The sequence below is a fragment of the Mus caroli genome, unplaced genomic scaffold (assembly GCF_978045245.1).
Source record: "Mus caroli unplaced genomic scaffold, Mus_caroli_1 scaffold_16, whole genome shotgun sequence".
NCBI classification, from domain to species: Eukaryota; Metazoa; Chordata; class Mammalia; order Rodentia; family Muridae; genus Mus; species Mus caroli.
This window is the reverse complement of record NW_028227271.1, coordinates 9,518,978-9,544,709: the sequence shown is the minus strand read 5'-3', so window position 1 is coordinate 9,544,709 and position 25,732 is coordinate 9,518,978. Positions and strand designations below refer to the sequence as shown.

At 44.6% G+C, this 25,732-nt stretch overlaps 1 protein-coding gene and 1 non-coding gene across 5 annotated transcripts in view; one reads left to right on the top strand and one right to left on the bottom strand.

Annotated features, from left to right (window-relative positions):
* Positions 1-25,732, top strand: part of Tmem117 (transmembrane protein 117) — a 496,189-nt gene that overhangs the window by 29,683 nt on the left and 440,774 nt on the right. Inside the window, exon 2 of one of the 4 annotated variants that reach the window (XM_029469872.2) lies at positions 19,388-19,462. The exons of the other annotated variants lie outside the window; for them this stretch is intronic. Coding sequence (XP_029325732.1) covers positions 19,426-19,462 — 37 coding nt within the window. The 5' untranslated portion in view covers positions 19,388-19,425. The remainder of the gene's footprint in view (positions 1-19,387; positions 19,463-25,732) is intronic. 4 annotated transcript variants of the gene reach the window in all.
* Positions 22,756-22,887, bottom strand: LOC115029468 (small nucleolar RNA SNORA17). Its single transcript, XR_003835043.1, has one exon. It is a non-coding gene; the product is annotated as a small nucleolar RNA SNORA17 (small nucleolar RNA).

The window sequence follows — 25,732 nt, the reverse complement described above, 5'->3', positions numbered from 1 at the left end:
TAGGACAGGAACTCAAGAGGTGTGTGTGTGTGTGTGTGTGTGTGTGCGCGCGCGCGCGCGCGCGCGCGCGTGTAATGGAGTTAGAAGCTAGCTGGATTTTACATAGATTCCCATGCTTGCCTGTCCCAGCCCTGGCTGCTTAGAATCCTGACCACAATGACCTGCTTCCTTTTAAGATACTGGAAGTCAGTCCCTTTGCTTAGCTCATGTGCTGTTGTTTGGCTTGTACATTTTTTTTTTTTATCTCCGTTACTTACTCAGGACCATTTGCAGTAGGTTTTCTTTCCTAAATGCATCCTTCAATCTCTTTCTTATTTTCTGCCTCGACTGTAACATTGGTTGGCCTGCTCAGCCTGCTAAAAGTTCAAAGACTCCAATTTGGGCCTAGAACCCAGACATGTTTGGTCAACAGTTTTCCACTGTGGCCTTTGCTGCAGCCTGCTGTGGTGGCAGGCCCTGTGCTTGCTGGACCAGAGGGAATTCACTCTCCAAGTTACCCAACAGCAGGCCCCATTCTAGAGGAGCAAACACAGAGGTCCTCTTGTGAGAGAAGCCACCAGTGTGTGCAGCTTAACTGGAGAGAGGTGCCCCTCAGGCCTCTTCCTCACTTTGGCTGCCATGTTTGGATTCTGGACTGTTCTGTATTGTATTTTAAGGAGCCCAACTCCTTCCTGTAGATACTGTCTTGGCATGATTTATACATGGGCTCAGTTTAATCTAACCCAGATTTATCCAACCCAGATAAATGCTAATTAGTTTTTCTGCATTTGAGGTAGCCTGCTCCTAGCCTCTCAGTGTTGTCAATGAATAATTGAGAGCTGCTAGCTCACCAAGCCACCCTGCTACAGAAGCCACTGCCCAACCCCCAGGAGGCTTGCTTCACTGCAGCCAGAATGACAGAGTCCCATCTGGCGAGCCCAGTGTCACATGAAGCTTAGTACACGGGCATTAGGAAAGAAACCTGTTTGCATCAGGATGCACAGATGTGCCCTGTGTCAGAGTAAAAAATCAAAGCTTCCTTCAAACCCCTGGAGTATGTCTGTAGCGTTTCTTCCAGAAAACTGTCTTCTCATTTATACTTCATTATACAGTGAAGTCCCAATACCTCTCCTTACGTCTCCAAACTGAAGATCAAACAGTTAGCATGATTAAAGGCTGCCATAAATTACAAATTTGGAAACTGCATCTTGTTTTAAAAAATTGTCTGTATGTGTGCGTGTGCACCAGAGCATGTATGTAGAGGCCAGAGGAATTTCGTGTGAATTAGTTCTCTCCTACCATGTGTGTCCCAGGGACTGAACTCCAGCTGACTAGTTTAGCAGCAAGCATCCCAGTCAGCATGTCTTTTTAAAAATTAATTTTCATCCCTTCCTGGATGGCATTCTCTTACTTGAACGGTAAGTATAAAGCCAGATCTATCATACAATTAGAAAACTAATAACTTTTTGTTTTGTAACTAGTTTCTTTGATTTTTTTTTTAATGTTTTGTTTTGTGTACAAAAAGACTCAGCTTGCCTTAGCTCAGGAATCCAATGTCAAAGCTGTTTTGTGGGGTTGTGAGGTTTGCAGCTGTTTTGGGGTTGTAAGGAATTGCAAGTGTGTGCCACTCCTTCTGGGAGCGCAGTCTTCACCCTCCCACCTCCTAACCTCAAACACACACACAAAGACTTTGCTCAGAGTCAGTTAGTGAGGTGCCCTGAGCCCAGGTGCGGGATCCCTGGAGATTTGCCCATAAACTCAGAGACAGCCTTCCCTCCCCACCCCTAGCTTTCTGTCTTCCAGAAAGAGGGCTGGGTGAGGGAGGGAGGGCTGGGTGAAGGAGGGAGGGCTGGGTGAGGGAGGGAGGGCTGGATGAGGGAGGGAGGGAGGGCTGAGTGAGGGAGGGAGGGCTGGATGAGGGAGGGAGGGAGGGCTGGGTGAGCAAGGGCTGGGGGAGGGAGGGAGGGAGGGAGGGAGGGCTGGGTGTTGTTTCTGTGCTTTCTCACTGATCGCATTTTGCTTCTCCACAAACACATCTTGCAAAAGAAACGCATCTTTCTTTTAAACTTGTGCCTTTGTTCCAAAACAAACACAAACAAACAACCTCCAAAACCAAACCAAACCGAAACAAAAGAGCCCTGTCTACTTTCAAGACGTTATAGCTGAATAAGACAGCTACCCCTTTCAGTTTTGATAATTCTTTTGTATCAACAAGTGGCTCCTTTTATTTCTTTATATATAAGTTAAATGTTGCAAAACGAGAATTGAGATCACCTTTTGTGTCTATTTGTCAGGAAAATCTATGTGGAGAAGTGTAAGATCCTAGTGTTGGTTAAACCGACTCTCGGCTGCTTGTTTACTGTGTTATGTCCACGAGATATACTGCCCACTTTCCATAGGGGAGCTTGTAGGCTTTGATCGGTTATACTTTCCTGTTATGTATTTTGTGCTTGACAGTGTCAATAAGACAGCTGCAATTAAGCAAGGGCAGGATTTATTTTATAGGCTGTTATTTAACTAAAAGATTAGAGAGGTGAAGGGTGGTTATTTTCATCTGCTCTGCACACAGAAAGCGTTTGTCCGCTTGCCCGCTTTGCAAGCAGGGAAAGTCTGTTTACATTTTTTGCGGGTATGTTTTATGGGATCTAAGAGTAGGGGCTGAATGTTTGCTGTAGCAGTCAGATGTTGGGTTTGGTGTTGACCGACACGGGCTAGACTCTCCAGGTGTGCACTGTAGGATGAAGTGGCTGCCACACAGTGCTGCAGGTGTGAACTGTGCAGCAAAGTCACACAGGGAACCAGAGAACCTTTGCTGTTACATTGCTTGCAGGTAGAAATGTTAATATTTTGGACACGTTGGGCTAAATGCAGTATCACTTGCTGTTAAGAACATAATGTATGATTGTTACAAACATTTAATTACATATTTGCATCGTGTCTCAGTCTCATGGCATGGCTATAAGTAGCTATAAGCACTACAGTGTTTTTAGCCCCTTCGACCTTATTTATTAAATTACCTAATTGTATGCCTGGTTTTTCTCTTAAAGAGGCTTGCGCTGTCTGGAAACATTAATTGTTAATGTCTGACATTAAAATTTCCTTTAGAGCTACTTCAAAGGTTTGTTCATCTCTAAGAGGTTTCATTATAAAAAGTTGGTTTTAAGTTCAGTATGTATGTGAAGGGGGCTTTCTTCCTAAGGGTGAGCGCCATCTTGTGGAATGTGCCAACTATAGCAGTTTATTCTGTTTTTCTGGACTTTTACTACATAGTAGACCATTTGGGGGTCGGGTGGAGAAAGAAAAAGAAAAATCCCTTTTTCTTTGGGACAGACAGTCTCCTCTCTGCCGTGTCTTCTCTTGGAACTGTCTCATCACAGTTTTCAGATGAATCTCCTCCTGTAGAGATGTTAAAATGCCAGGTTTTCATTTGAATTTTTGTTTTCCTTTCAAAATTAAGGTTTAAAAAATATATTATAAAAATGAGGGTTCTACATTTCTTCAATTTTCCTATGAGAAACTCAGGGGTTTAAATATTATTAATTCATACAAGTAATTTTCCTTAGATAACTGAGAACAGGTACTGTATAAAAAAAAGTCATTTTACTTTTTCTTTTTTTTCCAAGGACTGATTTTAGAGCTGGTTATATCTTAAATGTATGTATGTAATTCCAGCACTGGAGATGTTGCGACAGGAGGATTTTTGCAAGTGCAGGTTCAGCCTGGATTGCTCAGTGGGACCCTGTTTTAGCAGAAAACAACACAAACCGAAAGTAACCGTGTCATTTTGGAGACATGGCTTTTGAAAGGAGACATGGCCCAAAGACTTCTGATTGTGGGTCTCTTGTTTCTTGTCCTTGTACAGTTATGTTATATGGACACACAAAGATTAATTACTCAATTCCTACCTCTTCAACACCCCATTTCCTATTCAAAGCCTGTCAAAATAACTACTGGACTACTGAGGTCTTAAAGTTGACAACAATAGGTCTCTCATGATTTGGATTACTTCAGTCCAGATCAATAAAACTATGATATCGAGGCGGCTCGCTAACAATTCCCCCAAAGCCTTTATCATCTTCCCAGGAGGAGGTCAGAACAGTCGTGAGTACCTGTGAGGGATGGATCAGCTGCATATCTCTCAGGATGTCCGACCTGGCCTCCCACTTCTAAAATTGTACCTGACTTGTGTGTCCGACCTTCTTTGAATCCTCCCTAAAATTCAAGAGAGCATTCTGATGGAAAATACAACACAAATATCAGTATTTGATGAAAGACTAGAAAAACGAAGGCACTGGACAGCCAGCCCCGCCCTCAGGGAGGGAACAGTGTCTGAGTCAGGCCATAGCAAAAGGAGCCCTTTCTTCCCCAAGCAGGAAAGGACTGAAATAAGTGTTTCGTTCTTATGAAAACATCACCAACTGCTTAATAATTAAAGTATACTCATAAGCATCTCTGTGGTGACAAACTGTTAGAGCACTGTGTTTAATATTGCATTTACTGCTCTCATTGTTTATTAAATAAATTCCTTGATGAGGTGAAAAAAATCTCTTCATTCTTTCTCCAATTCATCTTTTAGATCTACGATATTTGTTTTTGCTCATGGTTGTTTGGTTCTTGTTGGCATCTGCAGGAGTCTGTTTTCTGTAGCGTTCAGTCCAATAAGAACTTTTGTGGAGAGGGTCTCGATCCAGTATTGTGACCAAAGGTGACAGCTGCCTTCGGCTTGTGTAGGGAGCTCAGGGGATCTTCCAGACAGCCGTCTGCGCCGGATCTCATTCCTGCTGGTTTTGTTTTCCCACTTGCGGAACAAAGCAGGGAACTGGAAAACCCCCGTGGATTAGCAGCAAGCATAGTCCCTGGAGAGCAGGGACCCACCTGTCCTCCTGAGCTATAAATAATCAGCTTTGTGTGTGAGTCCTAGTCCAGGCAGGTACTGGGTACTAGAGCACAAGGTAACTCTGCCCCATGTCAACATGAAGGCTTCAGGGACAACAGGCTGTGGGTCCCCTCCGCACTGTGCTCTGGCACCATAGAGATGTAGAACCCTCGTCTACTCTAGCGAGGGGTTGAGTGGATGCACCCGCTGCCATTCTTTCTTGAACCAGGAAGCAACATTGCTGCTTGGGCAGCACTAGACTCCAGTAGTTCAGAGGTTTCCTGGGAGGGAATGCTAGTAGACATCCTGCTCATAGTCCCTGGAGAGTGATGGTTTTAATGCACCCGAGCGATGGGGAGGAAGGTTTTCTGTCTCCGCCATTTCCCAGGACACTGATTGAAACAGAGCGGTGCGGCTTGTTGAGATAACATCATGAAAAATTCAAAGGCCGGAAGACAACTTAGTGGTAATCACAGGGCTTTGCACAATGAGGCTTTCGAGGGGCTCAGCGACAGGTTTGGCGTGCTTGGTGACATGTCTTTCAGCCTTGGAAACATAGCTAGCATCTCAGAGCATCTCAGACCCTTGCTTTGGAGTGACAGGAACATGACTGGAAAAGCATCAGCTTGCTGGGCTCACTGCCGAGGCCCCGAGGTAGAAGGGTCGGCATGTGTTCTAATCCCCACTTAGGCTCAGGCTGAGGGCCGGGTGTCCCCCAAACCCAGGAAAGACTGAGGCTACTTGAGGCTGCAATGGAGACAGGGTGTGAAGCCAAGGCGTGCAGCTGTGAGACTGTTGGAGCTGAGCTCTTGTGCTGGGCAGAGCTTCCCTTCAGCTGTCCCGTGAAGTCCAAGGTCTCCAACCCAGTTCCATATGGTTTGCATCACTGGCAAGTCAAGAATGGTTTCTCTTTGGGCAAAGTCTATGAAAAGGTACCACGGTGTACAAGGCCCCAAAGGTGGAAAACTGAAGTTCAAGTATTGGTTCTGTCCCTGGCTAGATGTGTCATCCTGGAATATTTTCTTCCTCCGAGAGTTGTCAACTGCACATCTGCAAGAAAGCCGTCAGACCTGCATTGCAGAGCTGTGTGCAAGACTAAGTGAAATGTTAAATGTAATAAGCTCCACATTGCACTTGAGGTGCTGCAACTACCCAGGAAATAGTTGAGTTCCTATTCGGTATCTGATGCCATACAAGGACTAGTACCTTCTTATACCGTATAATTGTTTGCTAATTTGTTCTGAGACATGGCACCAGGTGGTCCAGGCCGGAACTGGCTGTGTACCTGAGGTGACTTCTGCCTTCTGATTCTCTTGTCTCCATCTCTAAGTGCCGTGATTCAGATGTGTGCCACCTTACCTGGCTCATGCAGTGCGGGGGGACTGAACTCAGGACTTTGTGTTAGAAGAGTACGCTTCCAAACGGAACGACATTTCCAGGATATATTTTACTGATTTTTATGGTGCTGAGGTTCAAAACCAGTGCCTCCTATATGTTGAGCCTTATCACCGAGCCACACCCTCTGGTGTGTAGCTGCCCAAGATTCATTATCAGGGCTCTGCCCCATGAGAACAGATTCAGGTCTATGATAAAGGAAGGCAGCATTAAACTGATGGCCCAGTGATAAAACCCCATTGATACGTCTGAAGCCCTGACTATGTGTATGTTACCTTTGTAAATCATTACAGAACTGTAATGGGGTGTGTGCTGTTTAATAGTGAAGAGACAGGGTCAAAGAGACGAGGTAGCTCATGGTCATCTAAGTTCTGGACTAAGGTGGGACTGACATAGATTCGTTTGAAATCAGTTTATGTTTTTTCCACTTTCACACACTACATTTTTTAAAAAAAATTATTTATTTAATGTATGAGTGCTCTGCTGCATATACATCCACCTGCCTGAAGGGGGCGTCAGATCTCATTACAGATGATTGTGAGCCACCATGTGGTTGCTGGGAACTGAACCCAGGACCTCTGGAAGAGCAGCCGGTACTCTTAACCGCTGAGCCATCTCACCAGTCCCCCAGTGCGTTTGTTTTTTTAAAAAAGAGATTTATTTTTGCACGTGTATGTGTGTGTCATGTGCATGTAGTTTCTGTTTGTGTTCTCATAGGTGTGTAGGTCAGAGATTGACACTGTGGGGGAGGGTGTTCATCCATTGTTCTTTATTTAATTCAACTGAGGCTTGATCTCTCAATTGAATGGATGGTGTCTTGATTGAACCCAGAGGTTGCTCGTGGTTAGTTCAGCTATCCAGCTTGCTCTGGGCATCCATGTGACCCCCCCCCCCCCCCCAGTCTCTGCCTGCTGGGAGGCGGGTGGGGATAAAGGGCACTTGCTACATATGCGTTTTGTGGGGCTAGAGGATACAAATTTGCAACCTCATGCTTGCACATCAAGTCCTTTACCCACTGAGCCATCCTCCAGCCATCAACTAGAGAGGTGATGAGGGAAAACTGTGATTGTCATTTTAAAACACACTGGGTTCATGAGTCCACTTACATCTTCATAGAACAACCTGTGGTTCTTTTGGCTTTCTTGTAGGTGGGGTTTGCTGGTGTCCTTGTTCATTTCCTCCCTGCTGTGACAAAGTACCTGGTAGAAGGAAAGACTGGCTCACAGTTTTAGAACGGACACAGTCCATCATGATGGGAAGACGCAGCAGGCGATAGGAGTATGAGGCAGCTGGCCATACTTTGTGTGCAGTCAGGAAGCAGAGAGAAGGAGAAGTGGGGCTACTCCTAGTATTTGAAGACTTACTCCTAGTGATAGATACACTTCTTCCAGTGAAGCTCCACGGCCTCCCGGGACAGCGCCATAAGCAAAAGACCAAGTAGTCAAACACGCGAGTCCAGCTCAGTGGCTCTCAGCCATCTGGATGCTGCGACCCTTTTACACAGTCCCTCATGCTGTGGCGACCCACAACCACACAATTATTTTTGTTGCTACTTCATATCTGTAATTTTGCTAACTGTTATATTAAAGTGTACATATCTGGTATTTGGATGGCCTCAGGCAACCCCTGTGAGGGTGTCATTTGACATATCTCTCCAAGGGGTTGTGACCCATAGGTTGAGAACCACTGGTCTAAAGGGAAGCATTTCTCAATCTGAGAAAAATAGGAAGTTTGGGAGAGTGGTCTTGGGAAAGGAAAAAGGGAAAGCAGGTTGAAAATGGGGGAGAGGCCAAGTTGCAGGAGAGTTCCATCCTACCCTGGGACTCTGGGACTGGATTTGTTCATCACAGAACCCGGGACTTGGAGTGCAGCCTGAACTCTTAACCACCTGCAGAGCATCAGCCATTGGTGGGTACAAGGGTGGCGTGAGAGGAAGGGTCATGGACTCTGGCAGCTGCTCTCTTCAGATGCTAGGTCTCTTCCTGGGGAGACTGAGGACAAAGAGGTGAGACAGGCAGTTGGTTGCCTTTCCAGCAACCATGTCACAGAGGGGTTCCCCAAGAAGCGCAGCTCAGCATTCACAAGCTGGGCTATTGTGTGTGCTTTCACAAAACGAGGAAAGTCAGCCTGGCACGGTAAGAACATCTGATGAAAGTCCAATGCTATCCTTTTCCACTTCAACCTTCACACAGAGCTGGCTGTCTCTCCCCGTTCTAGCACGTCACCTGTACGTGCTGTCGTTCTACCGGGGTTCAAGAGAAAGCTTTGGCTTTTCCGTCCACTGGGCTGTAGACTTAGTGGTTAAGCATTCGTCCACGAGTAATTTTCTTACAGGCGCCATTATTGGAGCTGTTGCTTCAGCTACCTTCTCTTGGCTAACTTTTTATGTAGGTTCTAAAGGCATTCAAAATGTTAATCTAATTATGTATAAAATCTAGGCTGTGGGCAAAAAGACACGGCTTTATCACTATTATTTCCTGTTGATACCTCGGTGAGGAGGTGGTCACGGACTCTGTCTATTCCCTTTAAGGACCACCTGCCCCTCCACCTGCTGCTCTGTGCTTGACAGTTAGAAGATATTCAGGCTTGGAGGGTCTCCATTTGCGCCCTCTATGCTTAAAGATTGCTTTATTTCCTTACATGATGCTCTTATTATTGCTTACTACTTGAAAAGCCTTTGTTGAGTGAATAGCGCATGCTAGGCACACCTATACGTGCATGGAATATACCAGCAAGCCAAGCACACACAAGTCCCCTCCCCCATTGGGTTTTCCGTGTGCTTCAGTGCCTTCTGTCTAGTGCACTGCTCCTCAGCTTCCCTGATGCTGCTCATGCCGAGGTGACCTCCCCCACCACCATAAAATTATTTTTATTGCTACTCCATAACTGTAATGTTGCTGCTGCTGTGAATCATAATGTAAATATCTATAGTTTCCGACTGTCTTAGGCAAGCCCTAGGAAAGGGTCATTCGATCCCCAAAGGGTTGTGACCTACAGGTTGAGAACTGCTGTCCTAGTGCTTCGTTTGGGAAGTGCCTCTCATTCCTCAAGCTTTTCTAGGGTTGTTTCAAATCCATTCGAAGCCACTCACTCTGATCCCCATAACCACGCTAGCTCAACAGCCCTGCGCCCCGTGACCGGTCTTTGTTGTTTGGTAACCTGGGCTCACTGATTCTCTTTCTTTAGCCTTTTCTACTCATTAACTGCTCACACAACCAAGTGTTTTCCACCAGAGATGTGGAACCCATTACGGCATCTTCCCGCTACTCCAGCCCTTGGGTCTTTCTTTTTCAGACTTCAGCAATAACGTCTTCCTCACCTGCCCACTGGACAGTAATTATTTTAGGCTCTGGATCGACATTCTTCGCTGCCAGTGAAATATGCCTTGTGTCAGGAGATTAAGACCATCCCCAATTTTGATGATTCATGAGGAAGGCGCCCAGCCTGCCGCATATGTTAGGACACAAGGCTGTGATTTATTGTGGTAAACAGATCAAAACTAAGTCAGCAAACAGAAGAGCTGCATGAGGCAATCAGGCAGAAATCTCCAGACTTGTTCTGCAGCAAAGGCACACAGGACGCATGTAATTGAAGGAGTCAGAACGGCACATGCGTGCTGCTGCCTGCCAGGGAAACTCACGGTGTTCATAGATCCAGAGTATCTACTGGGACTGCTTAGGTAGGTAGCCCCTATTCGACACATTACCAAATTCCAGGTTCCGGAAGGAAAACAAGGTCCAGACTAAGTCATCGCGGTTCTTTGTGGACATCTCTATTAGCCTGAATTGTTGGCATTGTAGTGTTTATATGAACAGTGAGCTCTCTTGGTTATGAAGTAGTGGGGGGATCCTTCTTAAATCCCAGTTCTTGATTGCCAGCCAGAAGCTAGTTTTGCAAATAGACCTTTCTGAGGTAGTTGTTCCTGTCACACAGCTCTGATATTCTTCTATTTACCCCGTACTGATTGGACACCCTTAGTGTTCAGGTACAGTTTTGTACCTTAGGGATATGGTGATATGCAAGGAGGATTCTCTCTCTCTCTCTCTCTCTCTCTCTCTCTCTCTTTCTCTCTCTCTCTCTCTCTCTCTCTCTCTCTCTCTCTCTCTCTCTCTCTCAGATCTATAGGAGAGGACAGAAGATGAGGAAATGAACAGAGATACAACAAACATCAGGTGCTAGTCAAGACTGAGATAGTAAGATGGTTGGCTGGAGATGACACTATTTAGATCACCAGACCCATCTGAAGAAACATGATTTTGTCAAAGACTCAAAATGACATCCAGGGAGCACAAACGGCAGAGATGTCTGTGTGTGTCCACAGGTGCCGAGGCCAGAGGACAACCTTACCTGCCATTCCTCCAGTGCCACCCACCTCAGTTCACATATTTTTTTAAATGTTATTTTTTCAATAGAATTTGTATGGCAATTTTGAAAACTACATTGACAGTCCATGTAGCATAGCTACACAATCACTTTCGAGTATCCATCGGTCCAAACAGAGGGTAAATTCTAAGGGTTGCAGACCTTTTACGGTTGACTAGATGTACAGTTTGCAGAGAAAAATCATTCAACATTGGGCAGATTTCTGTGGCAGGTACTGGAGGGGACATGAAGATGAGCGAAATATCTTCAATGATATTATTGAAGTTGAATCTCATAACACCTGTCTGAACTGGTGGGAAAGTGTACCTATCTTACATTACCCTGATAAAAAAATGCTCAAGGGGCTTGTGAGAGAGTCAGTGCCTTTCTCTCTAAGGCAGCCACACTCTGGTACCCAGGTACCCAGTAAAGGTATAATGCTTACTTTACATTCAAGGCTCTCTCTAATCTGGCCTTGATGTCTTCCTTCCATTTGTCTCTCATTAGGCTTCACTTGAGTGAATCTTCTTCCTGTCTTTGAAGGCGACCAAGTTACACACACACACACACACACACACATATACACACACACACATTTTATATATATATATATATATATATATATATATATATATATAGAGAGAGAGAGAGAGAGAGAGAGAGAGACAGAGACAGAGACAGAGAGAGAGAGACAGAGAGAGACAGAGAGAGAGAGACAGAGAGAGACAGAGAGAGACAGAGATAGAGAGAGACAGAGAGAGAGAGACAGAGAGAGACAGAGAGAGAGAGACAGGGTCTCATACAGCCCAAGTTGGGGTGGAGTTCACTATGTAGCTCACACTGGTCTTGAACACCCAATCTTCTGGACCCTGTTTCCCAATTGCTAGGATTACAAGTATGTAACCCCATGTTTGGTGGGGCCAAAACTTCCTAATAATTTTATTGATACTTCCATTTGCATTTCTCTTATTTGTTTAATGCTTACTGGTATCTAATAATGAAATGCTAATTGCTTTGCAAGCAGCACAAGATACAAAGAAATGTGGAAGACATTTCCTGCCTTCAAGGAGCGTCCAGCCTAACAGTAGAGACGATAGCTCTCAGAGTTGATCTCCTCCCCTTCCCCATCTCATCTCATCAAAGTTCTGTTCCTTTCTTAGCAAACCTGTCACATCTATGAAGTCATGTCTACTTACTCTGGTCATCTTAGTTTTTTGATGTGGTAGTTATGTATTGTTTATGGTTTGTAATTTCATGGTTATTTTCAGCTCCTTTGAGTCCCCTGCTATGATGACATTCATGAAGAGGCACTGTGAGTTGAGTGTAGAGCAGTAAGTATGGGGTGGTCAGTTTTATGTGATTTGAACACTGAGTTAATTCTGACACTTCAAGGTTGGCTGAACATAATTTTCACGATCCACCTTGACCTCATCTTCTAGTTCTGCCTCATCCCATACCCTTACAGAAGGCCTGGGTGGACATGATTATACCACATGGCTTCCTCTTCGCTCCCCACAGCTGACTGAATGGGAGTGTTCACATCAACCAGGGCTGATGGACTCACTGGTTGACCCACAATGTATCAGTGCATCTTCTTTCACACATTTGTATTAAGACAGGGCAGTTTCCAGTTGTGTGGATGCTTTGGCCCTGTTATTTAATGTGTGATTGAGTTTGGTGACCATTTTGATGACACTGGCCTGTGCTCGAGGACAGGAAGCTGCCCCAAGAGAAGCAGATACAGGTGAGACAGACTGTGAAGGCTCTGGGTGAGCAGATCCTAATCGCTTCAGGTCCCTGTGAGCCTCGGCTTTAGCTTCTGTCCCTGTGAGATTCTCAGGATGTTAAGTAAGTCCTTCACTACGGCTCTATGGAGCCCTCTCTTTCCACCTACATTGCAGTCACCAGCACAGCCCTGGGCCCAGTCTTCTCAGAACGCACACATCTCAGTCTTGTGCTGTAGTGTTAAGCTCCTGCGTGGAGCCACCTTCTTGGAATGGTTTTTTCCCTTTGCGTGTGTGGTACTGAATTGCCCTAGTGCTCTGTCACCTGATGGCCCCTCCATGCTTGCCACCTGAAGCTCCTTCTGTATCCCACTGGACACAGGTTTTGTTCTGGCTTTTGTCTCTCTTCACACTCTTGTTGTTCCAATCAATCTCTCCTGCATCGACTGTCATCTCTATGCAGGTGACGTTTAACAGAACACATACTTCACACATCCTTCCTTGATCCTTCCTTCCTGCTCCTCCCCCTCCATCCTCCCACTCGCTCCTAAGCTCCCTCATTTCTGCCATCTATGGTTTTACTTATTGTCATCTGAGACTTAACAGATCAAGAAAGATTCCTAATATTCCCCCTCGAAGAGGCTATGCATAGCTCTTGTATGCATTTTAAGGAATTTCCTTTCAATGAGTCTGAGTTCTTGTGACTTTTTTATTTTCTGAAAATGGTATACTTTTTCCTTTAGTGATCTGGCTATGAGTGTTATAACATTGCCAGGTACTTTCAGTGTCAGGCTGGAGTTTGAGGACATTTGATGACTAACAATGATCATTAAGATTATGAAAGTAATGGGACTCACAGACCCTCTTTAAATCCATGTTAAGATCAAATGGATGTAGATTTGGGTGGAAGATGGAGGCCATTTTCTTCTTCTGTGATCCATTTCAGATATCTAGGATACAAGAAAAATGCATGTGCCAGAGTCCCAGGAGTGAGCTGATCTCGTTGACCTACTATAGTGTCTTCCAGACTGGTTTCCATGGGTGAGGGCACCACGTGATGTTGGTGTTAAATAACTTACCTCCCAATGTCCCACACAGAGCCTGTTTGTATTCTAGCAAGCTGCTTCTCTTACATTGAAATTCAACTCTTGAACTGATTCGTTAGCACTCAGTGTAGGCCAGAGGACTCTAAGATCTACAGAAAGTAGGGTTGGCTCTAAGATGATAGTGGAATTCCAGTAGCAGGAAAAGTGGCCTATTTGACTGAGTCGGAAACTTCCAGAGTCCACTTCACCTCACTAAGATAGTGACCACCATTATTTCAGCTTGGGTGCAGCAGCATCAGTCAGTGGATATTTAAGAATCCGTGATATGCAGATAACCAGGCATTTTGCCAAGATTAAAAGGATCGTCAGCATGTGGTCCCTGGCCTCACAAAGAAATCTTTAATGTTGCTGAGAATTCTGTACATATCCTAGGCCTGGCTCAGGAGAGTGGCTCACAGTCAAGTTGCTTTATGTAACCCCGTTGCTTCAAGTGGGGTCCTGAGTATGTTCAGTTAGGAAACCCCAGATGCTTTCCTTAGCTCTAGTGGAAGGCATTCTTAGCTCTAGCGGAAAGCATCCTGTTAGTAATGAGTGTGCAATGTAGTAAAAGTCAGGTTTTCTAAACTCAGTTGTCTGAATGTCTGTGCTGATGAGACCCTCTCTAAGCTGCCTTGGTAATTCATCTTCATAACTGTAAAAGATTCTGAACTCTATCTTCTGTATCATCAAGGAGATAGACTCATTTTCAGTATGTGCTAAGGGATTTTTATACGGAGTGAGAAACACCAGTGGACCACGTGAGTCTCAGAGTAGCAATAATGGCAAATGCCACATTGCCATCATGTTTATTCACAACAGGAACTTAGTGTATTTTGAATTCTGCTCATTGGGCTCACAGAGAAAATTGTGTTGTAGTTTCTTAATAGGCCAATTTTGTTAGAGGAAAAAAAAAAACCCTCTGGAATTCATCGTAACATTCACAATGTTTTCCTCTCGTTTGGATTCTTGAGGAAGCAGTTATCAGAGTGACTGCTGTTCTGAGCCCAGTGTTCAGTGCCCATTCAGTGCCCATTCTGTGCCCAGGCCCAAGGTTGTAGCTAGAGGAAATGGATCTGCAAGCAGGAGAGCTGAGTCTGCCGATGCTTCATGTGTGAGACCCGAGCAAGCTTATAATGAGGAATTGCACATATATGTCCATTTCATCCTGACTATAGAAAGCTATAAAGCTGTCCAAAAGTGGACAGCAGTGTCTCTGCCACCTGAGCCCCTTCCTGTTAAACTGATTGGTTTTAAATGAAGTGTGACATTATATTTTTAGATTTAGAGTCCACTCAGTAAGCAGTAAGTCTCTTAACTGCAGTGCATACCCACTGTGTTTTAATCCACAGGGTTTGCTTTGACATGTGCTTTTGAAATGGTGCTTAGATACAGTTCGGTGGTTGGTTGGTCTGCTTGCGTTTTCCTTAAAGATCATCTCATTGAGCTGCTGGGGCAATGACATGGGGCTGGGGTTGGCTACTGCCCTCCTGACTCTCAGTGACAGTGCTGGTGACATTGTCCTAAATTAGAAGGACTCTGGCCAGGTAAACAGCAGGACTGTTACCAGGAAAACAAATCTACAGGTTTCTTTTCATTGGAAAAGCAGATCGACTAAGACAGTTCTGTTCACCAGGAACCTCCCTTAACCATCCAGGAGCCTCCCTTAACCTTCCTCCAAAGTTCAACTTCCTCTGCCAAGGGTGCCTAGTTCTGGATCAATCCAGATAGCCCTTATCAGCTCAGATCTCAATCCTACCAAGTGTCATAAAAAATGTGCTATCTTTTCTGCTTTTTTGCTCTTCTCCACCCCACCCCATCCCCACACCCCAAGACGGCCTTGGCAGTTTAATCCCCAAAAAATCTTTCTTTCTACCATGGAGCAGTTGGCTTCGGTGGCTCTCTGTGTCATCACTTCCAGCTGCCCGATGGGTAGACTGGAAAGCTGGAGCAGCAAGCACAGTCTCCTGGGAGGGCACTAACACTCACGCAGTAAGGAAATCTAAGGAGAAACCGGTTAGGTTCTTGCTTGATCGTACTTGAAGATAATTTCACTCCATCAAGCTTATGTCTCTTTGTTATTTATTTATTTTCTTATCTAATGCGAGTTTACTTTGAAAGCATTGGGTGTTGGAGGGGTTGCTGGAGAGAGGGTTCAGCAGTCAGCATGCTCACACGACTCCTGCAGGGGGCCTGAGTTTAGTTCTCAGCACCCACATTGAGTGACTGTATCCTGGAACTCCAATTCTGGGAATCCAGTACCCTCTCCTGGCTTCTGCAGGCATTGCACAAGCACACACTGTCATAAACGTGCACATAATTTAAGAAAAATAAAAGGTCTATTTAAAAAGTGGTACATGTTTTGTACAGAGCATTTAGAGATAGAAGACAAAGAACAAATGAGGAGGGGAGTTTGAAGGGAGGAAGGGAGGGAAGGAAGGAAGGAAGGAAGGAGGGAAGGAAGGAAGGAAGGGAGGGAGGGAGGGGGAAACAAAACGGGAAGAAGGCAATGAAGAAAGGCTAGGGATATGGCTCAGCTGGAAGAGGGTGTTGTGCTTTCCTCCTATGCACAAAGCCATAGGCTCAATTCCCGGCACTTCATAAATCCAGCACTAGGAAGGTGAAGGCAGGAAGATCCAAAGTCTAGGCCATCTTTGGCTACTTAGTAATTCTAAAGTTACCCTGGGCTGCATGAGACCCTAGCTCTGACTCTTGTAAAGGAAATTCAGACCCTGTTCTACCACTCTGGACTAAGATGAATGCGTTTTTGTTTCTAAATCATCCCCTGCCCTTTGTGTTTTATGAACTAACATGACTTTTAATGGTTGCCAGGTTTCTCATCACAGAGATACATTGTAACGTGCTGTGTCAAATTCCATTCCTTCTGCCCATCTTTTTTTTTCCTTTCTTTTTCTTTTCTTGCCTATTAATATCATGAGAATGTCTTTGTATCTAAATCTTTTTCTCAATGTCTCATGTAGGAAGAGCCTCCAGAGAAGAGGTTTTTAGGAAATGAGCTGACATTTTAAACGGCCATAGAAGCCACTGTGCGGTGGCATTTTCAAAGGAGCTGAATATGTTATATTCCCACGGCAGTACATGAGAGCCATTTTTCTACAGGGGCTCTAGCAATATATCTCTCGCAGATCTTTCTTTAACCAATGTGTGCTTCTTATTTGCTTTAGCAAGAACACTGTGGGCTAAAATGAAACTTCTATTCACAGAGTTACAGAAGGCGATGTCCTGGAGCCGCAACTTCTCGGAGGGTCTATGAGAAGCAAGTGAAGCAAGGAAGGCACTTTTAAAATCCATGCTTGGAAAAGGAGAAGTGTATATATGTCTCAGTCAGTGTTCTGTTGCTGTCAAGAGGCATCATGACCACAGCAACTCTTATACAAGAAAGCATCTAATTGGGGCTGGCTTACAGTTTCATGGGTTTAATCCATGATCATGGTGGGAAGCATCACACAGGGAGACATGGGGCTGGAGGAGCAACTGAGAGTTCTACATCCACATCCATAGGCAGCAGGAAGAGAGAGCCCTTGGGCCTGACTTGGACTCTTGAAGCCTCAAAAGCCACCCCCAGTGACACACTTTCTCCAACAAGGCCATGCCTCTTAATGCTTTTAAATGGAGCCGTTTTCTTGTGTCTAAGCATTCAAATCTATGAGCCTACATGGGACCAGGAGGTGCAAGGCAGAGGTGTATGTGTGTGTGTGTGTGTGTGTGTGTGTGTGTGTGTGGGCAATCTTATTCAAACTACCACAATGTACTTATTCTAAGGAATAAGGAACCTTTGCTTTATCATTGCTTCAAGAGCCTAAGAGGGGATGGATGGGATTAAATCGTCATAAAATACTGGTCATTTCTTTTGTACCATATAAAATTTGTACTAGTTTTGGTGTATGGCGTGGTGATAATGATAGCATTTATAGAGGGAAAGACCATGTTAAGACTTACTGGCTTTTGGTAAGAATTTTGGTTACTCAACCCGTGTAAATGGAGAAGTCTGTTAGAAGTCTTCTTGGCTGCTTTGGCCTTCTGTTGCTGAGTGCCTACCAGCTGTTTTATATCTTGAGAGAGATCAATCTCAACCAATATCCACTGCAGCAGAGGAGGTTTGGGAGATGTGGAAACTCAGGCAAGCCATGCCGCTTGAATGAGGGATGCTTGAGATGGGAAAGGCCACAGAGCTAGGATATAAGTTTAGACGTGGGAGGTGGAGATCTGTTTGGGAAGGTCTTTTTGATATTCAGAGGGAAGACAATGGTTTTATTAGGACTGAGTATTCACACTGTAAGGAGATAAGACATGGGCCTAATAAACATATCTAGGGGATCCATTGCCCAAGATAAGAATGAACACCCAAGAGGGATTAAGTAGCATGGGGTGGGGGGATTGGGATAAGACAGAGAGCATGACACTGTCATCCAAAGGTGACTATGAATGTTTTAGAAGCAAGAGGGATGGATATATGGTGACCTAGAAGGGACAGCCCTGGACTCAGTGTTATTTAACACTTGCATTAAGTTGATAGATTAAAGAACAAATCTTTAATTACTCAAATGACATTTTCACGTTAAATAAAAATACCGGTCACATGATTAAAACTCTGAGTAGCTCAGCAGGGACAAAAGCGCACTCACTAGAGCTTTAAATAGAAAAAAGAACGCTCGCGGCCCATCACTTGCAAAGCACAGACTGGAGGCCTTGAGACTTTTTTATTTTTTGACCTTTTCTGGGAAACTTAGGAGGTATTGATTGAATTCCTAAATGCTGACATTAATAACTGTAGTGCTGCCAATTTGAAGGTCTCCTGAAATTGCTAGATTTTATGGAGTCCAGTTACATTTAGGAAAATAGTAAAATATTTATCAGCCTTATCTTGGTGCTACATGGCAGGTACTTTATAGTATAGCATACTCTGGCCTCCACACTCATATACCACCCCCACACACATATACACATATATACATACATATACACACATGCATACATGTATACATAAATATACACATACATATATATAATACTACACATATACACATACATAGATATACATGCATACACATACACATATACATGTACATACACATATAGACACAGATACACACTTACTACATTCACATGCATACATGTATACATATTCTCATACATTTTATATATATGTATATACACACACACACATACACACACTACACATACACACATATATACATGTGCACACATATGTGCACATGGACACACATACCCATTTAACTAAAAACCAAATAAAGTGGGTATCTTGAGATTATGTAAAGGAAATTTACCTATTGTTGTAGGTCCTGAGGTGAGAGTAATTTCGCTTTTGCTAGCATTTTATTAGGAACTTCTTACAGAATTGAGTGCTGAGGACAGGGGGTCAATTGAGTGCCAGAGGAAGTTAATGAACACAGAGTAAAGCAGCCAAATTTAAACCATTTCTCTTTTCATAGATGAAAATGCCAGCATGGTAGAAAATTTAGTTAGATGGAGTTTCATTTGTAGCATTAATACTATTCATTCAATTTCATTTACAATTGGCTATAATATCTGAAGCCACCTTGCTCCCATTTTAGATTAAAAACAAGAGAGAACAGGAGATGACAGAAACACCTGTGGTCTGAGATGAGGGCTCCAGGGAAGTGCTGACATTAGAGAAAATGTTAAAATGTTTGATATAACTACTCTTAAAAAGAACTTGCCAGTGGGCAAGTTTCTCTCAAGGATTATGTAACACAGAGGCTGTTCTTCACACTGCAACTCAGCCCAGTCTGGGCCATTTCTGTGCCTGTCCTTGGTGCTCTGGGTATCTGACCTCTTGGCACAGGAATCCTGCCCTTTCTCATCTTTCTCCCACCAGGAGTGGTGAGCGAGGGTTCTCTCTGCCTCAATGAGTCCTTTATGTGCTCAAATACCACCGTTCTGATGGCTCCACTTTCCCTCCACAGTATGAAACAAAACCCCGTTCTCTACCTTCATTACGATCATGTTTAACCATGAAGTGTTTGCTGAATATTGGACTTGTAAGTAATGTGTGGCCATTTCACCAGATATTATTATTCTATCTGTCTGCCTGCCTATCTGTCTATCTCCTCTCTCTCTCTCTCTCTCTCTCTCTCTCTCTCTCTCTCTCTGGTTTTTCAAGGCAGAGTTTTACTCTGTAGTTCCGACTATCCCAGAACTCACTCTGTAGGCCAGGCTGGCCTTGAACCCACAGAGATCTACCTGCCTCTGCCTCCCTAGTGCTGGGATTAAAGTTTGTGCTACCACTGCCCTGTCTATTATCATTTTTTTTTAAAAACTAGCTTTTTGGTTTTCCTAAGGTCAGTTTGCATGAGTGGCTTGGCACCCTCTCAAATGGAAAAGGATGCCTTTCCTTTCTTGCGGGGTATGACACGTGTGTGCAATCATGCAATGACAGAGACTGACCAGAGAGCACGGTAACAGGAGACTTTTCTCGGGAACTTTTTATCTCTAGTTCTTTATGATGTGGGAATTTGTCGCGTCTCAGCCTTTTGCATGAGAATTCCTGAGTGTCTCCTAGCTTATACGCAACATCCCACAATGTAGATATCCCATTGTTAAAACACTGAGAGACATCCTTTGGTCTCTGAGTGAAACTAATAAGAAAATCTATGACTGGCAGATAAAATATTCTGTTTCTAGGTCAAATGGCAGAGCAGGCCACTCACTCTATAGGAGTCTGTAGACATAGCTGTCAATTTTTGTGTCCCATGTCCCATAGTGCATACTCCCCCTCCCCCAGCCCCCAGTTTACACATATTGAGCCACCATTACCTTCAGGTTTGCTGAGGATGTGAGCACAGTAGGTGGTTAATAACCAAAGTGCTAATGTACAGATCTCAACTCTTCCCAGACTTAGACTCCATCCCAAGCCCTGTCCCAAGGAGGAATTCTTCCTGGATCTCAGCCGGCTCTTTTGTAGCAGCTGATGGTTTTTCAGAGGCCATGGTGCCTTGTCTTCTGTCTCCTGATCCCATGTTCATCAGAAGGGGACAAAGCAATCTTCCAGCTGGTGCATTCCATGCCCAAGAGATCTCCTCCCTTATTATACCAAGCCAGTTAGTCCTTGCTTATACCAGTTTATTCATTTCCAAATAGCATTTGCTTCAATATCTGCATATCTAGATGTCTGCTCTTGAGTGTCCCCCATCATTAATTAACTAATACACAGAGGAAGTGTAGGCATGACAGCCACAGTTCCAGTGTTGCTGCCTTTCTTGGCACTCAAGCTTTGGAACTATAAGGAATCCTTAGTATGCTCTTAATACCACTCACTACTCACCCGTTGGATTTTCTAGCCACAGAATGGAAGGAGTGGTGGACAGACTGGGATCTATTCCAGTCTGGGAAAGTCAGGACATTTTACTCTTATATTCCTCTCATTTATAAGTGCTTACTTTTAGGGTCATTTAAACCGACTCAACCTTTTGTGTATATATTGTGTGTATTTAAAAGATGTGAGAGAACTACTTTTCTGGGCTCTGCGATGTGCACAGTGTGTGTATTAGAAACAACTGGAAGCATCTAGGTTAGAGGAAGATGGACGTTTATTTTATCTGGATGAGGCCCATCCTTATAGTCTAGCAGGGGAGGAGGCACACTTGTGACCCAGGCTGATGTGCACAGTCTGGCTTTCCAGTACCCCAGGGTCACAGTCCTGGGTCTCAAATTCTTAAAAAAAAAAAATTGGCTCTCACTGTAGCTTTTGCTTCATTAAGGTGACCAAACATAAAGAATATTTATGCATTCATACACATATATACATACATAAACAAATACACATATACACGTTTCTTTCACAATTACCAAATAAATATCATTATTGTTTAATTAAAAAAAAACCTTTTTATTGACTCTTTGTGAATTTCATACCATGTACCCCAATCCCTCTCATCTCCCCCTCCCCTCATACCTGCCTTCCATCTTTGCAACCTCCCCTCCAGCAGAGAAAAAAAAATCTCATTGTGGAAGCTGTCGTGTGTCACAGTGTGTCCCACAGTCTACCCTTTTGTCCATGTTTCTTTTCTGGCAGATGTTCAACGAAATGAGTCATTCATTGGTCAGGTTCGAGGCCTCTGGCTTCTGCTACTCAATCCTGTTCAATCCTGTTCAGCACTAGAACATCATCGTGGTTCCTCTCAGATACCCTGTCACTGCGCTGTGTCATGGAGATCCTGTAGTTTTAGATCTGTAGGACCCACCCTTTCATGCACTCCAGCAGTTCACTGATGGGGTTCAATTCGCAGCCCTGGATCTGGGCCTGAGAGGTATCTGAGCAAGTTAGCTCTCCTGCTCTCATGCCCTCAGGACCGACTCACTAGCAACCCCCACATCCAGGGCCAGCTCTACTGTTCTGTAGAGAGGCAGGGCCAGGTCTCCCTCTCTGAAGACCTCTGTGCCACCTCTCATGTCTGCCATATGTAGCAAGGGGCATCTTTTCCTCCCCTATATCACCATGAGGCACTCGTGTGGCAGGGCCAGCTCTCCTACGCTCATGCCCTCAGGGGTGGCTTGCTTGTGCCGCTCTACTCTCAGGGTCAGCTCTACTGTGCTGCCCAGGGGAGGTGCAGGGCCTGCTCTCCTGAGAGCTGCAGCTGGCTAGGGGTTGGGATCATCTCTCCTGCTGTCATGCCACCAAGGGCCAGCTTTCCCATAATGCCCAGGTAAGGGCCAATTCTGCACAGCCTTCAGACATCAGCATGATCAGGGACTTCCACCTGGCCTTTGGTGGTAACAGACCTCTGTTGCTGTAGGGCCAGGGACCCTGATATGGTATCTGGTGGCAGCACAGGCCAGGACCCTGTTATGGTCCCAGGTGGCATCACTGACTACTTATATCAGGCTGTTTCTACCTTACTACCTTCAACTCTCCAGTTCTGCCTCTCCGCACTGTGCCTATGTTCTGTTTCTTTTTCTCTTCCATTTCTCTACCGCTTACTTGCTCCTCTTAGTGGTGACTAGATCTGTGAGTGTCTGGGGTCATCTCAGGAGTAGTTTTGGGAATACTGTGCCCTGCTGGTGCATTATGACCCTGGTTAGGGGTCATCTTGGGCATGGTCTTCAGGCCTGCGCAGCACTGGGCTGGTCGTTATCTCAGAGTAGGCTCTGTCTGGGCCCCATAGTGCCAGGATGGTGGTCTGTTGTATTCCCATGTGAGGGTTGTCTGTCTCGGGCTCATTCCCACCCCAGGCAAGGCTCTTCTAGTCTCCTGCTTGCTCACTGACCTTGGAGCCCACCCCAGCCTCCTTGATGCCAGACTGTTGGTGGTTGTCTCAGGCTTACCTTTTCAGGAAATGTTAGTCTACTAATCATTGAGAAGTTCACAGGTCAGAGCAGCCAGCATGGACATAGCCTCTTTCTCCTCTGCCACCTACTGATGCACATGTGACACAGCAGCCACACCTGCAAGGCCTCTAGAGGCAGGATTGTTTGCTTTTCAATTTCTGTGCTTGGTTACAGCAACCCTGTTTGTACTGGCTAGTTTTGTGTCAACTCAACACAGCTGGAGTTATCACAGAGAAAGGAGTTTCAGTTGAGGAAATGCCTCCATGAGATCCAACTGTAAGGCATTTTCTCAATTAGTGATCAAGGGGGAGGTCTCCTTGTGGGTGGTGCCATCTCTGGGCTGGTAGTCTTGGTTCTATAAGAGAGCAGGCTGAGCAAGGCAGGGGAAGCAAGCCAGTAAGGAACATCCCTCCATGGCCTCTGCATCAGCTCCTGCTTCCTGACCTGCTTGAGTTCCGGTCCTGACTTCCTTTGGTGATGAACGACAGTATGGAAGTGTAAGCCGAATAAACCCTTTCCTCCCCAACTTGCTTCTTGGTTGCGATGTTTGTGCAGGAATAGAAACCCTGACTAAGACATCGTCCATTCCCATCAGTTGTTTTAACTCACACTCTACACACCAGAGGGCATTTGCCATGAGTGGTTTGTTTCCCAGACATGATGCTTTTCGGTAATATACTTTCTCTTACATTTTGTTTTGCTTTATATCTGTTAACACGTTTTAATTGTTGAGCAATGCATGTTAGATTAATTGAACTGTTAAGTGGATGGCAGAGGGGCTGGAGAGATGTCTCAGAAGAGCATTGGCTGCTCTTCCAGAAGTTGGGGCTTTGGGTCCATTCACCCAAGTGGCAGCTCACCATTTTCTCTAGTTCCATTGCTCTCTTGCTTCTGCAGGTACTGCACACACATAGTGCATAGACTAAACACCAGACGCGTGAAAATGAAGAAAAAATATTTAAGTGTGTGTGGTAAGAGCACAGAGTGTGTGTGCGTGTGTGTGTGTGTAGGAGGATAGTGAGTGTGCAGCAGAATAGCTCTACATGAAGGTGGAAACTTTTGCTAACTATGATCTCCAGCACTTATAAGAGCGTCTGCTAGGTGTAGACAGTAAATATTTGCCAACAAATAAGCATTAAATAATGATTTCACCCATTTGATTAATATTATCTGATAAAGCATTGATGTTTTATTGGTGTCTTCCCATGTGACTTTCAATGGTTTTGTAGCCTTTACTTTACCTTAAATCTAACAAAAGGTCCCTGTGTTTTGTAGTTATGTTACTCACAACAAAACCAGACTAAATAATGCATCCATTTACTTACTATATTCTCTTGCCATGCTTTTCCCTCTCTTTAAGTCAAAGCCATCTGTTATGGTTTATATATGCTCTGCCCAGGGAGTGGCACTATTAGGAGATGTGGCATTGTTGGAGTGGTGTGTCACTGTAGGTGTGGGTTTTAAGACCCTCATCCTAGCTGTCTGGAAGCCAATATTCTGCTAGCAGCCTTCAGATGAAGATGTAGAGCTCTCAGCTCCTCCTGCACCATGCCTGCCTGGATGCTGCTATGCTCCCACCTTGATGATAATGGACTGACCCTCTGAACCTGTAAGCCAGCCCCAATTAAATATTGTCCTCATAAGAGTTGCCTTGGTCATGGTGTCTGTTCATAGCAGTAAAACCCTAATTGAGACACCATCTCCACGGAAGATTTATCATCACCAAGATTGCTCACTAAATACAACATTCCAAAGGAAAAGACTCAAAGAGTATTTTGAGTAACTGGAAATATTTTGGGAAATAAGCACTTTCTAAGCCACATTTGTTAAAGTCAACAAGCATTCTGAGGAGTTGACATCTGTCGGGTTATGTGCACATATAAACAAACATATAAGCACACTCCATTTTCCACAAGGAACTTGTCTACCTCTGGAAGTTCATCCATGCATGGTCTGTGAGTTCTTAGACTCAAGGAAATACACCTCTCAAGGAGTTCTTACCAAATGCTAAATGCTTGCCTCAGCAACTAGACTCACCCTTCACCACGAGAAAATGTCTTACATTAAAAAAAAAAATCGCGGCTTGACATGGAGGCACACACTTGAGAGGCAAAGGCAGGCAGAACTTAGTGAGTTTAACATCAGTCTGTTTTACATAGTGAGTTCCAGAGAGGTCACAAACAAAATAAGACAAACATGTTTAGTGACACAGTAGTAGCAAAGGTGGCATATTGCTTTATGTTCCCGTGTTAAATGTCTTAGTGTCTAAATATTCAACTAGTGTAAAATGTGAGTTCGGTCATCCGTCCAGCAGCGCTGTGATCCGGTTCGATTACATTGATGGACACGTGGTGACGGTTACTTCCTTGGTAGAGGGCTGGATCAATGTAAAGGGATCTGTGGGGGACTAGGAAAGGGCAGCAGGTAGAGGTAAGCTGGTCCGTGTCTGGCTGTCAGTCTGTGTAGAACTAATATCCTTGGCCACCAGGTGACACAATGTTTTCACCAACCATCACTAGATCTTTAACCCAGCCATAAAGAAACATTGTGAAGTCTTTCATGTCCGCTGTTCACTGTCATCATGGGAAAAGGAAGATAATTGGTTTTCATTTATGTTCACAGAAATGCAGTCAAAAGCAGAAGTCTTACAAGGAACCGATTTTTAGATTTAACTGTGAACAAAAGGTCTCCTGGGCTCTCTGTGATTCATTTCACAGTACAAGTAATTCTCTAGTGTGCTGCTTGGAGATGAGGTTTAAATACCCAATGTGAAGGCAAATATGCTTCACCCTTTCCACGTTTCTGGTACACTCTGGGGGCATTGAGCCTGTCGGGGGACTAGGTTCTTAGTCTCTCTATTTGATCAAATGCAAGCTATGAACCCACAGCCTGCAAATAAATACCAGTGTGGGTTGGTTGGGGTAGGCAGAGAGGAGGGCAAGATAGGAACAGTCCTCTGCACCAGAGAACACGCCCTGACCCTC